Here is a 25,372-nt window from a genome sequence, read left to right on the forward strand (position 1 = left end):
ATAAAAACTGCAGGGTAAAGAGCACAACTGGCATCGGGAATGAACGAGGCGGAGGCAGGATACCCGGAGCGTCGCTAGTGTGTGCGCTCAGGCTCGCAGGCCCAACCACACTGACTGTGCCTCCATGAAAGCATGGCTGGGAAGACAGAAGTTAAGATCGGGGTTCACAGAGCACAGGAGAAGTGCTTCGGAAGTGGACAAACATGTCCGGCTCCTAAAACCCTCCAGATCCTAATGCCAGGAGCTGCTGCCCTGAAGGGGTTTCGCATAATTAGTGACATGGAGGGCTATGTACTTAGTGGCCCATAAAATTATAGTGATTTTCCGAAACAATCCCTCCCCAGCACTTTCACTTAAACCAAATGCGCCCCAAATCAATTAGTACTAGTTATCTGGTTATTTTTAGCGCTTCCCAGTCTCAAATTGCTCTCCATTCTATGCTCTTAAGAGGTGATTCTACATCACTGTTGAGACGCTGCCCATGGGAAAACTAAGGCTCCATAAGGGCCTAAGAGAAAGACTGGAAACTGGTCGGTAGAAACTGAAGAAGTGAAGATCAGATCGAACCAACAGAAAGCAAGTCATGGATCTGAGTTTTCCTAAATGTTAACGGCTTCTGTTGTTTAACTGTGTGATACGCTCATCGATAAATAGAGAAACTGCCATCTGGAAAAGGCACTGCTGTTCTTTGTTTTAGGGTACTTTGCATGCCAGACCAGCAGAGGTAGGAGAGCCTATTTACCAGGCACCACTGGTTCGACTGCTCCTAGCCCTGCACCCGTGGAGATCAGTGCGCCCTGTGGACATTCTCTGTCGGGGCTGGCTGGCTGTGGATCACTGTGTACCCAGTGATCCATTCAGAGACAGAAAACTAGTTAATTCCCACTGGGGTCAGTCTTGTGTCTGGCTTCGTGTACTATATTTATCTAATACTCTTCTTTCTCCATCTTAGCCCTTCGCCAATAAAACAGGAAACAGTAAGAAAATCTGAGATTGAGCTGCTCCCAGCCTTGGTGATGACAGGGTAGATCCTGCCACTGCCTGAGTCAAAAGCAAAATGACCATCCTTTCCTGCCTGGCAGGAAGAACCAAAAAAAAAGGGGTAGGCATGGGGTGTGTAAGTAAGAAAGTACTATGCTGATCTGTTATTGATAAGACCCAGAACACACAGAGAGGCAAGGTGACACTGACCTCTTTCATTATAGGGGCAGGATTCAAAGTGATTTTGGAAAACTGATCAAATAATTAAACAAAAATTCAATGTACACGTAATTCCTGTTGAGCCTAATTTCTGGTGTTCTGAAGCTCCAAATCTGTCCTTAGGGTGTCTGAGGAACTTTGGGTGTTTCTTCCTTCTGCTAAGCTGAGGTAAATGTCTTGTTGACTGCCACCTTGGTGAAGAACCAGACTTGATCATCCAGAACTCACCTTGAGGGCATGATGCTAAGTGACATAATCCAGGCACAGAAGGACAAATACTGTTACGATTCCACTTGCAGGAGGGATCTAGAGTACTCAAATCCATAGAGAGAGAAAGTAGAATGGGGGTTGCCAGGGGTGGGGGAGGAATGGGGATGACCAGTCTTGTGTCTGGCTCATCATTTGGTCAATGATGAACCACTCAAAGCAGTAGTTATAAGAAGCCACATCTGGAGGTTAAAATAAGATGTAACACTGCTTATCCCTGGGAATATCCTTGCAGAAGATTTTTCTCATCAAGAAGGTAAAGAAAGAATTAAGATTTTTGTGCATTCATAATCTGATGACTGGTCTCCTCCTAATAACTGGGAGAAATCCAAGATAGAAGCATTTGAAATATAAGCAATGTCTTAGGTTGTAACACCCAAGCAGATTACAAGCAGATAATTTATACTGAATGTACAGATATGATGACTTTCATTTTAAGAGAATATTTATTTTGTGGCATTACCTCCCTGTTATTTGTAAGCACCATCCTTCCATGATAACATATGTCCGCTTACATCCATTTAATTGCTCTAGTAAATCTGAGCCTTGTAGAATTTTCCTATGCCATTTGACACACAGAAAGGCAGGATAAACCTGAGGGATCGATTACTAATTTATAGCTTATCTCAATTTTGATTATCCTTTCTCAATGCAACCTACTCACTTGAGGAAAAAAAGAAAAATCAACTAATGATTCTCTAGATATTGCCCTTATCCACACTTCCACAACCCTGCCAGGATCAATAATCAATTTCTGCAAAGCTCCTGGCTTCTTCAATTCGCAAAACCACTAGCTCATTTTATCACCACTCTAAATGGCTAGGTTGGCTGATAAATGACACCAAAAATTTCCATTAAAATAATAGGCCGTTCAAATAGCTCCTCCCCTAAAGACAGGCAAACGCAGGATAACAGCATTAGGAGAGGATTTCAAATAGGCTGGATCTCTTAATGAAAGGGTGTCAAAGCTGAACATAATTCATGATGACTGAACTTGAATTCCCTTGATGTTGCCTGGAGCTCTCCACCAGGAAGATATTGCAACTTAAAAATCAACAACTAAATGCACCATCCTTGTTCGTACTATCATTTCATTGAATTACAAAGTTGAATTATCAAGAACTAAAAGAAGTTCTTCCTGAGATAATTATTCTTATGGGTGAGATTTAAAAAGTTTAAATAAGGGTTTTTAAGAAAATGAAAACAAAACAAAACAAAATTAAAAACACACCCAGGAGCACGCTACTTCCTTTTCAAAGCCAACAACAAGGCTTTAAGCTGGATAGATTCTGATCTATTAGGAGATCACAGGATGCCTTAGAAACCGAGGTCTTCTATGTGCAAAAAGGATCCTTACATACTGTAGCTCTCTGAAAGGGAAAAGTGTGGCGGGGGACCTTGTTCCGACATGATTCACAATCACCAGTTAAAAATCAAGAATTGTGTTTGTTCTTTAAGTTCGTGTGATCTTATCTGAGAATGGGGTTTTGTTCATTTTTTTAAGTTGACATTTTTTTTAGCAGATTGAGAACTGGCATGTCTTCCTGCTCTTTAATAAATTCAGAACTTCAAAACGGTTAACTCCAATCACGCTTCAAAATAAGTATCATTTCTATAATTATGAATAAAATAAACAAAGATAGGGCTAAACCCAAACCAAGAAGCAGGAGTATCTATAAACCACATACAAGGATCCTAAAAGAAAGAAAGGCTTTTGTCTTACTACGCTCTCATTCATGCCAGAATGTCCCCGTTGTCGGTCCCTATTTGAAGGCCTGGAGAAATTAAAGTCAGCAAGAGATTAAATCAAAGTAGTTAAGTTGGAAACGAAAACAGGTGGGAAAACAGAGGAATTGAAGTGTGGGCAGAAAAATTCAGCATCAGGATTTGGGGAGGGATAAAAGGACCAAAATTGTGGGAGGTGACCCTCACATGACAAGCAAACACCCCTTTATTTTGGAAGATTATTAAATTGTCAACGTTAACAAACGGTGTGTGTGGACACGTAAATGTGCAAATAGTGACTTCGGAGCCAAATATATAGAAAGCTTGATCCAAATAGCGCTGGTTTCTAATGACTACAACCTTGTAGAAAGGGGTTTCTCTGGGCCCTGAGCAATTTCGATAGTTGTGTGCTCAGATTACTTTATCACATGCCATGCTTGAAAAATAAGAACTGTGGGGTTTGTTGGGTTCTTTTTCTTTTTTCACTCACTTCTTGATAAATTCTAAAATGTTTCTCTTACCCCTCTCCTAATTAGCTATTTTGCATGTGAACTAACTGTGAAATACGATGGTCCTATCAGGTCCTATCATCGTTGCTCTTTCAAAACAAAGTGCTGACCCGCATTGCTGCCCCAGAGTGCAGCGTCAAAGAAAAAGCCCTGACCTGACCTAAAACTAACTGAGGGGGTATTAACATAACTAATAGATTTTCTTTAGCTTGATGATGAGTAGTTTTGGCACCTGCTACAGGAACCTGCTAGGGTCAGTATTTTTCAAACTCTCTGCCCATGATGCGATACATTTTCATGGCAACCCGTCCTCAACTATATACATAAAATATAATTTAAAATACATTAAAAAATATGTATCTCACACAGAAGTTTCATGAGACAGTATTTATCACGGCATTCCGTTTTCTTTTCTACTTTTCAGAATTTTGGTTTTTGGAAGATGTTGGTTAATAAGCCACAATGTTGATCTCATGATGTATTACTGGGGTTGGTTGTGAGGTTCACAGTTTCAAAACTACTACTCTGGCTTATCTATTTTATAATAAAGAATAGACTCAAGTAGAAATGGGTAGATGCTTTAGTTCTGGGATGTTAGCACTAGAGCTAAAGGACAAAGAAGAAGCACGGGTCCCCCCTGAAGGAGACAGCCGACAATAACAATGTCACTGTGTCACCACCCTGCTGAGCTGGAGGAACAGGGAGCAACAAGCCTGCAAGGGCCCTACTTGGTGTGTGAATTCACCTCTGGCCTTTCTCCTTAAGTTGGCTGTGGGAAATATGGTCCATGGGACTTGTGCTATTTTACTTATACATTGAGGTCATAGAATTTGTTTTCAGATCTAAAGAACAGCCATCCCAGAGAACACAAACTAGGTCTAGAGACAGCAAGGAGCAGAAAACGGGATCAGGTAGCATAACATAAAACTAGCAGACAGATTCAAATTTAAAAAGTAAACGATAAACCATACCTTTTTAGATTTATTTTGGAGGGTATATCCTCTGTACCAACCTGCCGGGGAATAAGAAAACACAATCTTTTATGTTATCTGAGATAATATAAAGATATGAGCAATATGCATCCTCATATTCTATTGGAATATTGGGATGGCATCCAAGAGGCAATTAGCAGATTAATTAGAATATGAACATTTTGGTTGATTATGCAATCAAAATTTACACAATCAAAATCTAGATCTATATTAGAGCTTTATTCTCTTCATAGGTAAAAGATTTAAAATTCACATAGACTTCGCCTCATCTCTGCTCCTTTGGAGAAAGGACAGAACAAAAAAACAAGACAGAAGGCAGCTCAACCTCTTAATACCTTAGACATTCAGTAAGCGTTTTTGCATGAATGAAGAAGGTCTTTCATCCATATATATATACATTCTACAAGTCACCCTATACTACTAAAATAAATATTTTAAAATAATTTATATAGTCTCTCTCTTATCTAAATTCTCAGGTGAAGCACCACTCTTCTGGAACAATTTTAAACTGGAATGGTAAATCTTACATATATAAATATTTGCACCTAACAGAGTTGAAATAAACAAATAATAAAAGAACATTTTAAACAATTCTTGGCAATGCTATTCACACCCCTGACAATAAAAAAATTTGTTGGCTTGATGAGGCTTTAAATAAAGCCTTTAACTTCTTTATAAAAATTTCAATAAATACACATACATCTATGGATGCTTTTCCACCCTCTATCTGATAAAGGGAGTACACAATTTAATCGATCCATAAACAGATAACTCATATTAAATATTTATTGAACACTCATTAGAAGTAATTTACTGTAATGATTTCCCTCATTCCCATGTCCATCAGGCATCAACTTGGTCATCTTGCCTAAGCAAACCCAGCTGTAAGTGGTACATATGTGTAAAACAGCTATCTACATACAGTGAGTAGATGCAAACTGTAATTAAAACTTAAGGCATCTGCCAATAGAGTTCTAGAACTATCTTGCAATTTGTTCTACATGAAATCATCCAGAAAGGAGAGACACAATCTATTCTGGATATGTTATAAGAACAAAGTTGAATTTACCTTGATCATAAATTTAAGAATATTTTCACAAATTTTTAAACTGTCAGTATTCAAAATTTAAAGAATTTTGCTATTTTTTTGTTTTGTATTGTTTTTTTTACAGGAAAGAACAGGATACTATGCTGTGAAATCGTTCACAGTTTTCTATCAGGGCCCACGGTTGAGAAAAAGACATTCAAACAGGAAACACTGCTCCCAATTTCGGATGTCAAAGTGCACGAGAGAGCCAGGTGTAAGAACACCGAGCTAGACATCGCTAGCTGGTTCTGCGGCCACAGGGAAGTGCGTTTGCATGAATGACTGGTTTCAGGCTCATCCTGGGGCGGGGGAGGGGCAGGCAAGAGGAGGAACATGGTCTCTTCCAAGCAGTTTCCACGTCCCTGTGTCCTACAAAACCAAGATGCAACAGTTTGGACTTTGCTCCACTGTCACAGGGGAATTTCTCTGTCCTTGTGTAAACAGTATTTTTGCGCAGCCATTCATCACAGAATTATGCTTCCAAAACCTGTCATTTTTGTTATTTTTTTAAAATTTAAAAAAAAATTTTTTTTTAAGATTTTATTTATTTATTTGACAGAGAGAGACACAGCGAGAGAGGGAACACAAGCGGGGGAGTGGGAGAGGGAGAAGCAGGCCTCCCGCTGAGCCGGGAGTCCGATGTGGGGCTCGATCCCAGGACCCTGGGTTCATGACCCGAGCCGAAAGCAGACGCTTAACCATCTGAGCCACCCAGGCGACCCCCGAAACCTGTCATTTTTGAAAAAAAAATTTTTTTTTTCTTTACCTCCTAAGTCTCCTCTAGAATTGCGGTTTGTGTAAAACCCCTATCTAAAGGCACAAAATTACCACACTGAATTTGTAGAATGTTCATTTTGCTTGGCGTTAGGTACTAGCAGAATCGTGTCTATCTCTGGGGTTTTACTCATACGCTGTCAGGACCCCATAAATTCAATTGCTAATAACTGCAAGGGATACAAGCAAGAACCCGGTGTTCCAGTTGATCCCAATATTTAAGACAGGATAATTATAGCTAACTACGGTATGCTTTTAAGGCTTCCAAATGCGTCACGGTGCAGAGAGATAGTAAAGGCTCTATCAAACAAGCACCTACAACCAGTAAGGAGTGTGAACTGGGGGGAGTCTCGGATGCTTTTTAAAATTAGTACATTATTAAAATGAAGAGAATAGTGGGGGATGGTGAGTCCAGAGGGCCAGCCTTACCTAGATTTAGGTGAAATGTCAGTCTCACAGAGTGAGTTTGCAAGCCCACAGATACACAGAACAGACTGGCTGGTGGTTGCCAGCAGCAGGGGTGGAGGCGAGGGCGAAATGGGTGAAGGGGGTCAAAGGGTTCAAAGGGTACAAACTTCTAGTTATAAAATGATGAAGTCATGGGGATGTAAAAGGTACATGATGGCAACCATAGTTAGTAATACTGTGTTGCATATTTGAAAGTTGCTAAGAGAGTAAGTCTTAAAACTGCTCATTATGAGGAAAAAGAATTTTGTAACTACATATGCTAATGTATGTTAACTAGACTTATTGTGATGAACATTCTGCAATAAACACAAATATCCAATCATTGGGGTGCCTGGGTGGCTCAGTGGGTTGTTTAAGCATCTGCTTTCCGCTCAGGTCAAGATCTCAGGGTCCTGGGATGGAGCCCACCCACCCCACCCCCCCCACACCACAAAAGGCAAATATTCAAGGGCATTCAGACCTTGAGTTTAAGCAAATGAGTGGCCATAAGTAATTCTTTGGGATAGGAAGACTGAAAAAAGGAAAGCATTGGGGGATGGGAGACAGAAGCAAGACATGTATCTTGGCCCTTCTGCTTCCTTTCCTGAACAACTGAGCCCTGAGCCATGAAGTGGGACAGGGCAACTTAGGCATCTGCAAGGGGGGTGGGGACGGCATCCATACAGGGGGCCAGACTGCCACGGCGTGTCAGAACCAGGCAGAACAAGGTGGGCATCCATGGGGGACAGGGGGTCCGCAGGAAGAGGGTGAAGAGACGGGCATCCACAACCACGACTTCAGGGCGGGGGGCGGGGGGGATGGTGGAATGACATGAGCTATCAGAGAGAGAACAGACTGAGGAGGGTGTCCATGTGGAAGGAGGTGTGGTCATGAAGATGGATTGGTTACATGCTGAGGAACTGATGAAATAAGTAAATACATTAATCCTGGAAACCAGGTTTCTTATTGTCATAGGAGAGAGTTACAAGAAAGGGAAAAAACTAGAATGAACCCGAGATGCTGGACTGGACTTGAAGGTACCCCTGTGTACGTATGACTCCTAAAATAGGTAGACAGGTCAAAATTAATAGATGTGTTAACCTGTATTTATACACAGATGCACATTATCCCTGGCTCTGCTGATACATACTGGTTCTTACTATTTTTTTTTTTTGACCCTGAGAAAGATGATGATGGAGAGCTCAGAAAAGAAGCCATGTAAGTGGCCGGGAAAGCGACCAGTCCTGGACGGAGCAGGAGGGCAGAGGACTCCATGGAGAACAAATCCAAGAAAGCAAGTGGAACCACGAAATTGTCTCATTCGTCTGAACATATGAGAAGGAGGTAAACACTTCTGTCAGAAAGTCTGGATACGAAAAAGAAGTAGGTCCACAGAGAACCAAGAAAAGAATTAACACCTCTAGAAAAACATTATTCAAGAAAGGAAATGGAATGAAGGTACAGTCACAGCATCCGCTGCTTGTACTACATAGACTCAGGAATCTAAATAGTAACTTTGAAGAAATTATGATGTATCTGTACTGGGAGGTCTCTATCAGACACAGACAGGTATATGCATGGCTGGCAGGAATTTTAAGAGAGCTAAATCCTTATCTTCCATTAGAAGCAGTTAATAAATGAAAATGGAAATATCAAGTAAAGAAGCACAATTCTTTAGAAATGAAAAAGCATATACCACAACAAAGGGCTGAAAGAGTTGAAAGTAGAATCAGAAACCAAGAGGAGGTGGGAAGAGACGGCTGTTTATCATAAACTTGACAGAAATGACTTGGCCTTTAAAATTATATGCCTTTATGACAATGATAAATTTGAAAATTAAGACAAAAAATACAGCTAATAAGTCCTGGTAAGCCAGGACTAGAAAAGGCAAAATTATAGAGAAAGAAAACAGATCAAGGCTGAGCTTGGTGTGAGGTTGGTATAGGGGACGTGGGAGAATCTGGGGGTGCTGATAAAATTGTTCTCTATCTTGTAGTGGCATTTCAGATTGCATGCATTGGTCAAAACCTGTATGCTAAATAGGGTGAATTCAACTCAATGTAAATAATTTTTTTTTTCTAGATGAGATACTACTCTACAATCACTTGAATGGCTAGAGTTAAAAAGATGTTCTCTATGAAGAGTTGGTACAAATACGGGCAATTAGAATTCTCTCACATTGTTTGTAGCTACACATAAGATTAAACATACATGCACTATATGTTAATTAACAAAATTTAAATTAAAAAAAAACACAAAAAAATATATACATATGACCTATGACCTAGCAATATCCCCACTTCTAAGTATGCACCCAAGATCAGTAAAAACCAGGCACCTGGGTGGCTCAGTCTGTTAAGCGTCTGCCTTCGGCTCAGGTCATGATCCCACGGTCCTGGGATCGAGTCCCACATCAGGCTCCCTGCTCAGCGGGGAGTCTGCTTTTCCCTCTCCCTCTGCCCCTCCCCCTGCTCATGCACTCTCTCTCCCTCTCTCTCAAATAAAAAAATTAAATAAAAAAAAGATCAGTAAAAACTTACATTCATAAAAATACTTTACAAGAATGTGTATCGAAGCTTTATTATTAGTAGTCAAAACCTGGAACCCATTGCAATGTCCATCAATAGGAATATCGACAAACTGTGGTATATTCACATAATAGGGTATTACTCAGTGATGTAAAGGAATGAACTACTGTCATAAGCAACATCCTCGATGAACCTAAAAACATTACGTGGAATGAAAGAATCCAAAGACAACAGACATACATAATTCCATTTATATAAAGTTGAAGAGCAGGAAAACCAATGCATGGTGACCTTCCTTGGAGCAGTAGTTGCTTTTTGGGGTGAGAATTGTGTAGAAGAATGCAACAGGGAGCTCTTTGGGGCAAGGGAAATGTTCTATAACTTGACTGGAGTATCAGGTACATGGGGTGCATTCATTTGTCAAAATTCATTGAATACCTGAGTGTATTTTACTGTATATAAATTTTATTGCAATTTTTAAAAGCCATACAAAATTTTACACTATCATATAAGCATTACAAAGTAAGCCCTTCAAGGTGATACAGAATTCCATGATAGTGACATTGCTCAAATATTACTAAATATTTTTGTCTGAAACTGCCTCTGAAACCAGAGTGAGCCATGTGTGAAAAATCACGGGACCATTTCTCCATCATTTTTACTTTTTATTGTGCCTCCTTAAGACATTATCCCTCTTCCCTCCTCACTTTACGTGCCAAAGCTAATCTGCAAATAGCAAAAACCGAGTTTTGCTATTTCCAAAAGATCAATCACAGATTGGAGATTCATTTACTCATTCAACAGAGAGATGCCAAGAGAGCAAGATGTACAGTGTCTCCATCCTTCTAAGTCTTGCTTTATCGTGGGAAGAAAAAAACCACATACCTGTAAACACCCAGCAAATAAACAAAGTAACTGCAGAGGAGGCTAAAAGATACTAAGGAAGGACAGTACTGTGGGAGAGGGATGGGTGGGGGTGGGGCTACTTTAGAAAGTGTGGTTAGAGACTCTTGGAGGAGCTACTGGAGCCAAGGGCTTACATCGCTAATGTGGTCATTCATTTATTATACATAAAAACACTGAACACCAGCGGGCCAGACACTGTCTTCAAGGAGGAAGCAAACAGATCCATAAACAAATAATTGAATACAAAGGGCTTCTAATGGGCAGACTTGAAGACACTGGCGTACAAAGGGAGAATTATGAATATGCTAAAGACTCCGAAGGCAATTACTGAGGGGGACTCAAGACTGTCTGAACCATAAAAGCATTATTTAGATGTGTAACTCATGGAGAGTTTTGTAAAAGCTCTCCTCGTTTCGCAGTCCCACAATAAATTAGTCCCACCCCCAGAACAATAAACCCTTTTTGTGTTGTCAAATATACATCAAATATACTATTTTAACTGTTGTTAAGTGTTCAGTTCAGTGGCATTAAGTACATTCACAATATTGTGATACTGTTGACCTGCCAGGGATTAAAGGCAAGAAACAGACAGGGAGCCACTGTTTACATGCACCACGACTTAGGGGAGGGGAAGGGCTGCTGGGGAGGATCCACAGAGGAAGAGCAGGTGCTAAATCCTGTTGTTTTTCCTTTAAGTGTCACTGGTCTGGTAGTTAATTAGGCCAAGGTCAAAGGTCCATCCCCTGTGGGCCAGGTAAACCCGTTGGGTTCCTCTGGCTGGTTCCCATGGCCAAAGCCTGCCCTCCCATCCCCAAGCGAATGTCCCTCAGAGAGATGGCTGAGGTCCCTCCAGGGAAGCTGGTGAGCAGAAACAGCTGGGTACAAACTCCTCAGAGGACAGACAGAAACAGCTCAGCTGTTGGAGCCTTGTCCTCCAACTACGGGATGCTCACTTTCCAAATGCACTGGGCAGTTCACTGGTGTTTTTACTTTTTATTTTTTTAACTTAAATTCAGTTAATTAATATAATGTATTATTAGTTTCACAGGTAGAGTTCAGTGATTCATCAGTTGTATATAACACCCAGTGCTCATTACACCATGTGCCCTCCTGAATGCCCATCACCCAGTTACCCCGTCCCTCCCCCGGTCCCCTCCAGCAGCCCTCAGTGTGCTTCCTATAGTTAAGAGTCTCTTATGGTTTGTCTCCCTCTCTGATATCATCTTGTTTTATTTTTCCCTCCCTTCCCCTATGCTCCTCTGTTCTGTTTCTTAAATTCCACATGAGTGAAATCATGTAATTGCCTTTCTCTGATTGACTTATTTCGCTAGCATAATACCCTCTAGTTCCACCCACGTCGTTGCAAATGGCAAGATTTCTTTTTTTTTTTTTGATGGCTGAGTAATATTCCATTGTAATATTCCACATCTTCTTTATTCATTCATCTATCGATGGACATCTGGGTTCTTTCCATAGTTTGGCTATTGTGGACATTGCTGCTATAAACATTGGGGTGCAGGTGTCCCTTCGGATCATTACATTTGTATCTTTGGGGTAAACATCCAGCAGTGCAATTGCTGGGTCATAGGGTAGCTCTGTTTTTAACTTTTTGAGGAACCTCCCTATTGTTTTCCAGAGTGGCTGTACCAGCTTGCATGCCCACCAGCCTCACCAGTGCTTTTGAAAATAAGTTCAAAGGCAGAAAGGAAAAGGATACAAAGATAGTAAAAGATGATTCTATTCTTTTATACCTTTTTGGTAAACAAATCAGTCTTCCCAGTCAAACATCTTAGTTCAGTTTTGTGCCTTTATGACTCACAGATAGATGTTACAAGTGTGAGCTCCAAAAGAACTCAGACTTCCCCAAAGTCTAACACCCTTACTTAAAAATGAGGAAATACAGGCAAGGAATTGGAAAGGTTGTGCAAAGTCAACCAGGGACTTACTCTCTAAGCTGGGAATGCAAACACAGGGCTCCTCCCACCGGGTTCATCACTGTTTGCCTTCCACCACCTGCCTCCTCGGCCATGCAGCATATGCGATTCTTGCTCAAGGCAAAGGCACTGCCTCTCATAGGAAGGAAGCTTAGCCATGGAATCCGACCAATATAAAACACCCATGCAGGCAAGCATGCCAAGTAAGTGGGGAAGCAAGAGATGAGGTTTCCATCTTTCATTTTATTTCTTGAGTGAACAGGAAAGAGGCCTGTTTTTGTGGTGCCTGGAACATAGCAGGCAAGCCATAAACTTTAAATAACTTCATCAATGAGAAAGAGAAGGTCCTGTGAGCTGGTGGTCATGGACAGAACAGATGATGCGAGGGCTGCACGAAAAAATCTGCCATCTCCAAAGCACGATCTGACAGCAAGGTCCCAGAGACCCTCCTCTCCCCCTGGGATCCCACGCCCACTGGGCAGAGCTGGGCCCTGCCCCGGAGGCCAGAATGTCCAGAGAAGAGGCGGCATTGCTCCTTATGAAGAGGATTCATCTGAAATGCACAGGCCTGGTTCTGTGGGACTCCCATTTCTTCGACTGTTCAAGTAATTAAGGCTTTTGTGGCTTCAATTTCCTTCCACAAAAACATTCTACTTTTTCCCCCATCTTGTTAACCTTATCACCCCATAGCCAAAAATGCTGAAGTTTCTCCTGGTTGCCTACAAGAGACTTCTTTCAAGCAGCAAACCCCCCCCGAGACGGGCAGGAGGACCCGGTCCAGGGTGGGGGTGGGGGCAGATGCAGTTGGCAGAATGGAGAGATGACATCCAAATGGCCACTGCGAAAGGAGGAAAGGTCTCTTGGATTCACAGACACCCTGCAGCTCAGTGACATCGGGGAAATAAAATTTCCTCTAGGCTAATCAACATCATCACTCTGGTTTGCCAACTCCCGCTGTATTTCCTGGATGTGGCTTTTTCCTTCTTTCTCTTTTTTAAAGCAAAGTAATCCTGCCGGCAGCCAGTCATCTTGCCATTGGCTCTAACCACCCTCCTCTGTGACGCACGTCTCTCTCGAGCTTATCCAACTAGTTTGGGAAAGCTGAAATGACAGGATACAGCATAAAGTTTTGCTGCAATTCACTGTTAAGACTGGTTTTATCAGCAGCACCAATTTGCAAGATGGACAAGAGAGGGATGCAGGTTTGTGAGTGAGGAATCAATTCATCAAGCAAGATATATTTAGGGGGCCCATCTTTACAAATACCTATGCTAGGCTCTGTGGAGCCTCCAGGAGTTTGAGAGTATAAACCCCAACCCCCCATCTCAGCCGTTCCAATCTGACCGCTGGTGGAACAGAGACACAGGTGAGGGAAGACAAACCTGCACAGCTAGTCACCGAGGATTTCTGGAACTGTAGCGCAGCCTGCTTTTCTCAGGTGACCACCTAAGCCTCCTGAGGAGGACATCAAGGTAAAGGGCACGCATACAGGCGGCCTTCCTTTCTGAAGGGAGAATGGAGGCCCCAGCAAGAGAGGAAACAGCCCGTGCAGAGGCACTGGAAGCGTGCATGCCTTAGCTTAGCACGTGTGACACGGATGGCGCTGTCCCAGGACCCCGTCAGTCTGGGTCACTTAGAAACCTGCTTCAAGTTCCTCAGTGCAATGCATCCTAAAAATGAAAGGGCAAAGCTGTACTTACGGACTCTGAAAGTGAACCACTGGGCTCCACTTTGAGAACCGAGACAGAGACGAGGAGACGCTGTCGGGGGTGTGACAACATCAACAGTGGCAGAAACAGAGGCGGGGACCCAGTAGTGGTGATGGCAGTACGAGTCCTGGTAGCAAAAGATCAGCAGCAAGGGCACAAACGTGAACCAGGTGGGACTTTCCGAGACTGTGCGAGCCAAAGACCGCTGGGTTCAATGCAAATGCCTTCTGGACTAATACAAGCAGGAGGGCACAGGCGGGGACACCAGCTGGACACTCACTGCCACAAACACATGGGAAGGGAGACTGCTTCAGGTTGGGGTGGTCAGAGACCCCTCCAGAGACCTCTCTGCCTACTTTTCCCTCTCTGACCTGCCTGCCACACCTAAGGGGGTCGTGCACACTGTGGGTATCTGTAGCCCAGCCCCTCAGTAATTCTGACCTGGAGTGTGTGGGCTGGGGGAAGAGGGCCCCTGTCTCTGGGTGGGGGAGATGACGGGGCTTTGCTTCCCTGGAACAGATGTGCCTAGCTGCTCAGAGAAAGCCAGCTCTCGAAAACAGGCAGAGGAGAGGCGGGGGGGGGGGGGGGGGCAGATGAGGCACGTTGGCACTGGGGGGGCAGGGGGCCCAAGCACACAGTGGGCTTGGAGAGCAGTGAGGAGACCCCCCCTGGCCAGAGCAGCAAGCGAGTGTGGATGAGCCATGGGGGAAAGGAAGTTCTGAAAGAGCTCACCCCAACACAGACACATTTGGGGTGGTGGGAAGCTTGTCTGACAGCTACTTAATAAGCAAAAGAACCTCACCCTCTTTGAAACACTATAGGTTAGGTCCAAAATAGAGAAGCATCATTTCCTCAAAGGCCTCACAATGTGGAAAGAACATTCTACTTGGGATTCCAAAAAACCATGGTGAGAATCATAGCTCTACCATTTAACGGCTGTATGAAGTTTCAAGTTTCTGAACCTGATTTTCACATTTACTAAACGAGCATCGGGAACTCCAGTCTCCCATGATCGCAAGAGCTAAGATTCAGTACATGAAAGCCCTCAGCTCAATGCTTGGCGAACAGAGGAGAGTAAAATGCCAGACTAATTTGGAACCGAGGGTACCAGTGACATAATCCAGGGACTATCTCCCACTTCTAGGGCCATTGTCTGATTCCCGGGCTAATGATGCCAGACTAAAGTTCTCTTTTCTTTGTTTTGTGAGGAATGTGTCTGTGCTTCCTGCAAGAAGGAGAAGAACCTCTCTAAATTATTCTCAAGTTACTGACGACAAAGCTGAAGTGTACATAAGGCAGCTGGGATACCAGGCAAGGGGGAAGCCTTATTCCATAACTGTAGCACCTGATAAGACATACTTTTATCTTCCAAGAGAATAAGCTCCCTGCCCCCAAGAAAACCATAGGAAAGATGACTTTAAGGGAAAGGTAACAAGAAAAAGTATAAGAAACAGCTTGGGTGACAGAAAAACTGTATGATGATGGCTTGAATAATTGAGAAAATAGTGCTGAGTAACTCAGGGCCTGAGCAGATACTGAATGCAGCCATAAAAAGAACCCAGAAGTTACCCAAATAGGGGCTTCTAAGGCATGACTTGACATTCAGTGGGCAATGAATGTGACAGTAAGACTAATTCAAACACCTGCCCCCTCTCATTCCTTCAATTCCAACTGTAGTGACAGACTCTTCAGTCTGCATCGGTGAGCACTAAGCAAGTATTTGAGGTTAGGAATTCAGTGTCGATTACTCCTGCCATTCAGAAGAGGGACTGACGTGCTCGGTACGGTTGTTGAAACTCATATTCCTGTTGTCAAAGTTAAGTGCACAAAATTAAGTTAATATTGCTCAGATGACAAACGCTGGGGACACACATGCAGAACATAAAAGTGAGACTAATAATCCATATATAACAAGCATCCTTCCTCTCCTGCCCTGGCCACAGCTCTGTGTAGCCTGGTTACACACGGAGGTGAGGCCAGGGAAAGAACCACAGTTCTCTGCGCTTCTAAGACTAATTCGCAGCATTTAGTCTTTTCAGGCAGCATGCTCTCTACAACACTTTCTATTGAATGATTTGCTTCCGTGGGTTGAGTAAAATGGGACACTCCAGCACAGAGTGGGTACTTAGGATGCCCAAGTCCCCTTATATGCTTTTTGAGATCATAAATTGCTCTCACATTACTATGAGCAAAGTAGAGGCATACATTAATCTTCTCTCTCCAGATATAAGCAAGAGGAGAAAAATCCTATTCCTGTTTGCCCTCAATCAATCTTAAACTTCCCTCTAGGACTTTCTCCTTACACTAGTCCTTCACTGAGTCGTACCTAGCCTGATGATGGTTTGATGTGCCACATTTCCCAATGGAGATAAGACACCTAAGGCATTTTTGATGGAAGTTATACACCAAATAATGTGAATGGCCCCACATTCAGAGGTGTGAAGGGAGCCATGAGTGGTTATGTATATGCGTGGGATGGAAGGAGCCTGCCCACCACTTTGCCACCTTCTTAACCCCTTGATCCCCCCAGGATCTCTTGAAGACCAAAATTTATGGGACACCAAAAGCTCATGAGAACATTCCTCCAGAGCATCCCCCAAAACACCTTTGCTTTCAGGCTGAGCTTGCCTCCTTAGGTGCGTGGGCAGCCTTTCAAATGGGCCAACTCCAAGCGCCAGTTCATGGCAAAGTAACTGAATGAAGGCACCACTCAGAAAAAAGTCCTGACCCCAATCCTAGAAGATCCCATGTAGGCCTAATATACAAAGAACAGACATTTTGAAGATGGCATTTTAGAAGCACATTCACACATATCTCAAAAGGAAGAACAAGAAAAGTCATTCTCCTTTCAGTAAGATTAAATCTGAGAGGAGACTTCTTACCGGCTCCACTTTTTAATTAGTTTTTCTGTAAACACACTCCTGCCACCACACTCATCTTTTGAAAAACACATCTCAGGAACATATGTCCCCAGCAGTACTGGCTGACAAGCAGTACTTAAGGTAAAGGTCAAACAGATGTGGGAAGTGACCAGCACACTCAACAAAATGCCACACGGCCTCATTTGCTTTCCAGGCTGGTGCCAGAATGTTCGCACGCAGTCCTTACCATAAAATCCAAGCTGTTGGGCTCACTGCCATTGATGTTTGTGAACGGCAGTTGTTTTTATAACTAGAAAATGGTGAGACTATGGATTCTGAATTATAATAAACTTTCAATGTTCCTGACTAATGGGGTAACAAAAGTAAATGAAAGTTACAAATACATCAAATGCCGTATCTCAGCTTATACCCAGTAAAACTTTACACGTGCTGTTAAGAACTGATTTTTAAAAATTAGTTATGATTTTCTTTCTCACTCGTCTATGACCATTGGGTACAGCTGACCAAATAGAGGAGGCAAAGAGAAGAGGTGTGATCAAGGAATGTCACGGCTACCGGGTTGGGACACTGTTGTACAGGACTGTAGGATGTAACAAACCATCTTCTTGACTCAGACATTCTGAAAGAGTTCAGTAAGACCTTTCTGTGTCAGATGGTCCAATGCAGGTCCAATTAGCACATCTCAGAGAGATGATTAAGCCCCTGCTTGAAACAAGTTCAAAAGCACTCTCTTCTTTTTCATGCTTCTGCTACAAAGTTTTGTCAGCCACGGAGCCCAAGTTCAGTGCCACGTATCTCTGCCTATCTGCCGTAAGACTGCCCTCTATACTTGCTCACAAAAAAAGCCTGCTTTATAAAGATAAGATTCAAGATATGTACAGCTCCAGTCATAATCCATATTAATACCCTTTATTATAAGGGAATGGATTTCTTGATTAAGGTGCATTTGAAAACTGGACTCACTGTACACAGAAGAAATCACTTGGGCATATTAGGGACCTCCTGTATATACACAAATGCTTCTTTTTATTTCAACTTTTCAAGATTGCCTGCTTTGTCTGGTTCCAATGAAAGCATCTGTGCTATCCTTTGGGTCCTTACATATAACACTAAAACTGTACAAAGCTTTATGCTGTGCCTGCTTCTGTAGAGCTTGGAATGCCTTTGAGACATTATCTCATTTTGTTATGGCCAACTGTGTTATGCTTACCCCCAGAAATCACTGTTAACACCAGCCACCCTCTCTTGAGCTTGTGCGTGGTTTATAGAGCTGAAAACGAGTTACCAATGGATATGAATCAAATGCAGGAAACCAGTATCCATTGGTGGAACAGCAGACCCTGAGCATTAAATCACTTATGACTGGAATTTGGTTAATCACAGGAGAGGAGAGCTTAATGGTAAAAGGAATGCTGTAACCTTAATTTTTCAGAGCACTTTCATTTAATCACTTTCAATTCAAAAAGTAACCCAGTTCTAGACGCAATGACCATGACACAAAAAGAGTTCAAGTGTCCTGCCCAGGATGGTCACCCTCAATAGGGACAAAACCATCTGATCTAAAGTAGTCCTTCTGCCTTATCCCTCTGCTCCCTGTCCATCACTCTCGTCTTCTTCTGGGCCTGGTAATACCAACCTTTCTTCCTCGTGGCACTTTTAAGTATCTGAATTGTTTTGTTTACTTACTTCGTTCACTTGTTTTTGTCTATCCCTCGAATGGAAACCCTATGAGAACAGGAACCTTGCTGTTTCGTCATTCAGGTGACCTCAGTGCCTAGAACATCTCTTGTGCTCAATAAAGGTACCTGGCACATAATAAAGAGCATAATACTTGCTCAGCAAGTGTTTTTGAATGAACAAATGACCACAACTGGAATCTCAAGGTAGCAGTGATTTTTTTCAGCCATGCCCATGGATCTGGGGTGGGAAAGAACATTCTAGATGGAGAACAGCTGTCTCACTATCAAATCCCTTGTCTGGTTAAAGAAGCAAAGACAAGGCAATGACTACAGGCTAGGCTACTGCTAAAGATGAAGAAAGGAGAGGACTCTTGCTTCAGTCCTTGAGGATTTTTGTTCCCTGAAAAAGTCTCTGAAGGAAAATAGTTCTTGGGGGCCTGTGAAAGATGAGCAGTATATAGCTTCTCAGTCAATTCTACTTCCCTGCCCCTATTTTTAGTAACAAATGAAGTTCAAGGGCAAGGTGACAGAAAGACATGAGTGATAAGTGGTAACAGCTCACTCATTTGGGCTATTTTGGAGGCAAAACTCAAGTAATCAGTCTGGCAGTTCCCCAAAAGGTTAACCATAAAAGCTATTATATGACCCAGCAATTCCACTCCTAGGAACATACCCAAGAAAAGTGAAAACACATGTCCACACAGAAACTTGTACATAAATGTTTATAGCAGCATTATTCAAAATAGGTTAAAAGTGTAAACAATCCAAATGTCCATCAACTGATGAATGGATAAGTAAAATGTGATATATGCATACAACGAATTTTATTCAGTCATAAAAAGATAGGAAGTACTGATACATGCTATAATGATGATGAACCTTGAAAATACTACATTAAGTAGAAGAAGCTAGTCACAAAGGACCACATATTATATGATCCCATTTACATGAAATGTCTAGACTCGGCAAATCTACAGAGACAGAAATTAGATTGGTGGTTGCTCGGGGCTGGGGGATAATGACCACCAAATGGGTACAGAGTTTCTCTCTGGGATAATGAAAATGTTCTGAAAGTAGATAGTGATGATGGTTGCCCAACTCTGTGAATGGCGCACTTTGTAAATAGCCATTGAATCGTGTACTTTAAATGGGTAAATTGCATGGTATTTGAAATAGATCTCAATGAAGCTGTTATTAAAAACAAAAGCAAAAACTCATGCAATAACAAATCCTTCTGCAGTCTGCAAAGGGCGGGGAAATGTTGGAGCCTCCCGTATTTCCCTCATGGAAGGAGAAGAACAACTCTGCCTATAATATCTGGGGTTTTATGGAGGTGACCCCCCCACCCCTCTTACTCTCCACACTAGCTTGCCTTGCTCCAACGGGTTTGCCTTGGTCTCGTATTTTATCTTCACTCATTTAGCAGACTTCTGCAGAACACCCACTCTATGCCAGGCGCTATGCTAGACACGGGCCCTGAAATGAAAGAGGAGCGGGCTTTGCCTTCAAGGAGCTACCACTTTCGTAATTATTCATTCGACCACAGGGCAGGAAACAGCAAAAGGAAGAGTCCTAAGTGGTATTCTGTGGCGGGTTGCGGGCAGAAAAGAATTTTCTGTATCTGGGCTCCAGAAAGGTAGACTCCTGTCCACATCGGAAGAAGCACCCACTGGTCTGGTATGTGAATATTGCAAAGGCTGGGGGGGGGGGGTAGGGCAGAGTGTGCAGTGGGGAGCCCCGGGAGCCAAATCCGACAGGAAGCTGGAAGACAGTGCCAGCATTAGCCTTAAATTCCATCTGGCAGTACTCTGGGTGTTTCCATTCTGTTTATTATTTTTTTTAAAAGGAAAAGAAGAGATGGGAGGAAGGGAGGGAGGGAGGGAGAGAACTCAAGTTATTACTCAGCTTTTCCACCGTGTTTAATGTTTGCAAAGTACTCCTGCCCTCACTTAGTCCTGCACTGCCTGAAATAATAAAGGAATCTGAGAACTCAGCCAAGAACTCGAAGTACTTAGGAGATAGAAGAACCTATCACTGCATCTGGCAAGGCGGGCACTATTAAAAAAAATTAATCCCATAAAATAAGCACTATATAAAAGCTTAATCCAATATAAAAATCTCTGTAAAACTGACAGGCCACTTGGTGGTGGTAAATGAACTCCGTAAGCTCATGTTCTAAGACTGCCCATTCATACCTTGACACGCAGCGTTCTGCCGAATGGGCACAGACATCCTTTTTCGACATCAAGGAGTCCTATGGCAGATCAAGTATTTTATGGTAGCAATTAACAGGCACACCAGCTTCCTGCTGTCAGGACTAGAGCACCAGGATCATCATATTCAAGATGCAGCATCGATAAAGTGGCAGGTTTTTGTGTGACCGTCCATCAGTGGGGCCAGCACCGGCAAGCATACCACTGTCCGAGCTGCAAAACGCTGGGAGCACTGTGGCTTTTGGACTTGAAATGAATGTGTTTGTGCACCTCTGATTACATTTATATTCAACCAAGCTCAGTGACCCCCTCAGCTTGCTCCAGAGGAGTGCTACCTTTAGGAATGTTCATTGGTCAATTGGGAGATTACTCAGTAAAGTACGGAGAAGACGCAAATATAAAATGGTCATTAATATGAATCCTCTGAGGACAAAGTGCTTCAATTAGCTATTTCAAAAAATATGCTGGGGTCACATAGAGATGCAAAAGAATTTTGAAAATGTATTCAAAAGACATCACCTACTTTATTTCCAATCAACTCTCCACTCTTCCCTCCTACACTCCACACACAGTACACTTAGAAAAACTTGACAACACAACACACACAAACACATACACACACATGCACACATACTGAAAATCTAACATGGTAAAATGGGAATTATGAGGTCCAGATCTGAAAAAGACCAAGACTCAGAAAGATGAGACCAGCATCCGAGGCTGCTCTCTTCTTGGGGCACCTGCCGAATTAAAAAAAGTGTACTGAATGGCTGGGCAGCATTTCTGATGGCCTCATGAGTCCAAGAGAACAAAAACTGGAGTCCTGGACTGCCAATGAGTTAGCTGTAATTTCAGACAAACTAGGCTAAGGGAAAAAGCATTGCTACAGACAAAAATAATGGTAAAAGATTTAATAAACAGGAATTAAAGTTCAAACTGCTTAATATAACAATTCTAAAGTTAAAGTTGTATGTACCTAAAAACAGGTCTGAGAATATATAAAGCAAAAAACTGACATCACTGTAAATCATCACTGACATAAACTGCAAGCACGGTAGAAGATTTAACACGGTTCTCTCAGTGACCGAAAATGCAAAAAAACATTAACAAAGAGCAAATTCGAAAAAAAAAAATGACAGAGAAATCAGAATCTGATTGTCATCTACAGAATTCTCACCCCATGATCCTAATACACATTCTTTTCAAGCCCATTTGGAAGAGTTACAGATACCGAACATACACCTTTCACCTGTACAATGCAAAATGTGTGTCCATAGATACACTAAATAGAACGGATTACTCTGGCCCCTGACAAAGAGGTAAGACCTAGTAAGGATTGAGGGAACTATGGTTTCAATAAGCAAAGAAGTCCTGAGACGAGACGATAGTGGATTGTCCTTTGTGTCTCAGAGACTTAGGGACTACATGGAATTGATGTTGGGCTGGACCTGAGATGGTGAGGATGAAAACAGAAAAGAGAGAGTAGAGGAAGAGTCCACACAGCCCCCCACCTTTTCCCTTCCCCTAGGAGCTGCATGATTGTACTTTGATTTGTGTGGAAGGCAGAAGCAAGCCCCTGCCCTCTGCCTAAAAATAAAGGGAGGCAGCAGGAATAAGAGAGTCTTCTGTGCAACTGGGCAGAATGACTTAGCTTTTCTATGGCCAAACCTTGCTTCCTTTCCTCCTGGCTTCACATCATTTCTTCCCCATCCTAGGAATCCACATTAGGTTCTTGACCAACTCTGCCATTCCACCATGATGAGCATTTACTGGGGTGAGGGGGAGTGCAGACCCTGAAAATCTAGAGATCCTGATTCTCACAAGCCTCACTCTATGAGAAAAGTCTGCCTTAGCGTCCTACCTCATTCCTGTCTCAATCTTCAGAGAATAAATGGGCCCTAAAAATTGGTCTTTGCTTTGGTCCTCAACTTCAGTGGCCTGTATACATGTTTGTTGTACTCTGGGGATTTGAATCAGAAATGTGGATACATGGAAGAGTCCTGCTAGGAATCCAAGAGTTTGAGTTGGAGCTAAAAGTTTGGGGTGGGGTGGGATGCGGTGGAAGCAGACATGACTCGTGCCTCTCAGACAGATCAGGAATCCTGAGTACTATCCTACAGCCCAGTAACAGGTTAACTGGAACTACCTCCCTGGCCCGAGCTAGTTGCAAGGAATATACTAGTGGGCTTTCTGGATCAGCTGTAGCCCTGACCTAATTCTGTGAAAGAATCTCAGCAACACCAGTAGGTCTCTCCCTCATTTCTCCTCCAATCTGGCAACATTTAGTGCTGAGTAGAAAGAGCCACTTAATCAGCAGTGCCCCTTGGCACGACAGCCAATCCGGTGTCCCACGTGGCTCCTCCCAAGCCAGCCCTGTCGCGGATCCCTCTCCATCCAGGGCTTGGGCTTCAACGATTCACGTACTTTGAGATTCGGATGTCTTGGGCACGTTTGCACTCCTGTATTCAACGGGCTGTTTTGAAATCATCCCCAGTAGGAAATTGTATAACCTAAAGTACTTCCTGGATTTTTACTAGCATGACTTTAGGAAGTAAAGCATATTGATGTTTGCTCTAAGTGCCTTATTAATAAGTAACTTCCACCGTTTTTCCCCTTCCCCGTCTGGCAGAAGGCCATCTAGACTTACCCTCATACATCTCCAGGATGTGAACCGTGTCTCCAATCTGCAAGGACAGCTCCACATCTTGAGAGGCATTGTAGTTATAGATCGCTGGAAAGGAGAAATACATGGGGGAAATGGCATCAGTGGCGGTTAAAATACAAGTCCCTAAGCAGCACATGCAGTGGCTAATGAATTACTTATTTAACAAACAACCCTCTATTTCATGCTTTCGTGTGAATCACCCACTGCAAAGCAGAGTACATCCTCCTCAACCCCCATGACTGGTATGTTCCAGTCATTCTTCCATCTGACAAAAATTGGTTGGTTGCCTACTGCATACTGTGTTAGAGACCGGTGACAATGACAAAACACACAGATGTGGTCCTTGTCCCAGGGGTTTTTAATCATCTAGGAGAGGGAGGAGGATATTCAATGTATAATATTACAGAAAAAAACTACTTAATTTAAATTGTGGCAAGAGTTATGAAAGAAAAAAAAAAAACAGGCTAGGGGTGCCTGGGTGGCTCAGTCGGTTAAGCATCTGCCTTTGGCTCAGGTCATGATCTCAGGTTCCTGGGATTGAGCCCTGCACTGGGCTCCGCACTCAGTGAGGAGTCTGCTCCAGGGTTCTCTCTCTCACTCTGCCCCTCCCCCTGCTCATGCTCTTGCTCACATTCTCTTTAAAATAAATAAATCGTTAAAAAAAAAAAAAAGAAAGGAAAAGAAAAAAACCAGGCTACAATGAGAATATGCTGTGGGGTTCTTTAGGTCAGTCCAGCCTACACCACCACTGAGCTTATGATCTCTAAGACATAGAACGAGTCATCTCCTCGCTTCTCTGACACAGTAATTGGGAGTCAAAAGGCCACTGTGAGTCCCATCTACCTGGGAGGAACGGACTGACACAGGGCGCGCTGCAGACATGGCTGCCTTGTCCCAGTTCCAGGCATCCTGGATGGTCCCAGCTCCTCCTCATCAGGTCACCTCAATCACCACATCATTAGGACTGGCAGTGACCGGGCCAGATTATGAAAAATAGGCTAAGTCTTATAATTCAAAAAGATGACAACCCAATTTTAAGATGGGTAAGAGCTCTGAAGAGACATTTTACCAAGAATCTTACGCTGGCTAAGACACATGAAAAGATACTCATCATCATTAGTCATCAGGGAAATGCAAATTAAAACCACAATGAGTTACCACTTCACACCCACTAGAATGGCTATAGTTTCAAAAAGGCAGACAACTGGTAAGAATGTGGAGAGACTGGAACCCTCAGACATCATGAGCAGGAATGTAAAATGGCCCAGCCTCTTCAGAAAACAGGGGGACAGTTTCTTAGAAAGCGAAACCTAAATTTCCACTGTGGCCCAGCAATGACATTCCCAGTTACCTATGAAGAGATATGAAAACACATCTGTGCAGCGACTTTATGTGAATATTCCCAACTGCTGCGGTAGGCAGAAACATAGCCCCCCAGAAGACAGCCACATCAAATTTCTGGAACCTGTGAATGCTACTGTGTGTGGCCAAACATTTGAGTAAATTAAGGATCTTAAGAGGAAGAGCTTTTTCTAGATTATCAGGGTGGGCCCTCAAGGCAATCACATGTATCCTGGGGAGAGAGGGCCAGAGGGAGTTAGGGGAGATGCATAGAAGAGAAGGCAACATGGAGATGGAGGAGAAGGCTGCGTCAGGGATTGGCATCACCACCAGAGGCGGCGGCGAGGAATGGACTCTCCCCAGAGTCTCTAGAAGGAGCACGGGCTGTCAACACCTTCACCTTAGACTTCTGGTCTTCAGAACCGTGAAAGCATACATTTCTGTTGTTTTAAGCCACGAGTTTGTAGGAATTTGTCACAGTAGTCATAGGAAACCAATATAGCAACATTATTCA

The 25,372-nt window shown here is 42.9% G+C and overlaps 1 protein-coding gene across 4 annotated transcripts in view; it reads right to left on the reverse strand.

Moving 5' to 3' along the window:
- DOCK5 (dedicator of cytokinesis 5) overlaps positions 1-25,372 on the reverse strand; it is a 205,822-nt gene that overhangs the window by 125,881 nt on the left and 54,569 nt on the right. For 3 of the 4 annotated variants that reach the window (XM_078069498.1, XM_078069501.1, XM_078069502.1), the window contains exons 2-3: positions 23,500-23,583; positions 4,673-4,713 (exon numbers count right to left, since the gene is read on the reverse strand). In XM_078069498.1, coding sequence (XP_077925624.1) covers positions 4,673-4,713; positions 23,500-23,583 — 125 coding nt within the window. The remainder of the gene's footprint in view (positions 1-4,672; positions 4,714-23,499; positions 23,584-25,372) is intronic. The other variant, XM_078069500.1, reaches the window with a different exon arrangement.

Source organism: Halichoerus grypus, chromosome 3 (assembly GCF_964656455.1).
Source record: "Halichoerus grypus chromosome 3, mHalGry1.hap1.1, whole genome shotgun sequence".
NCBI lineage: Eukaryota > Metazoa > Chordata > Mammalia > Carnivora > Phocidae > Halichoerus > Halichoerus grypus.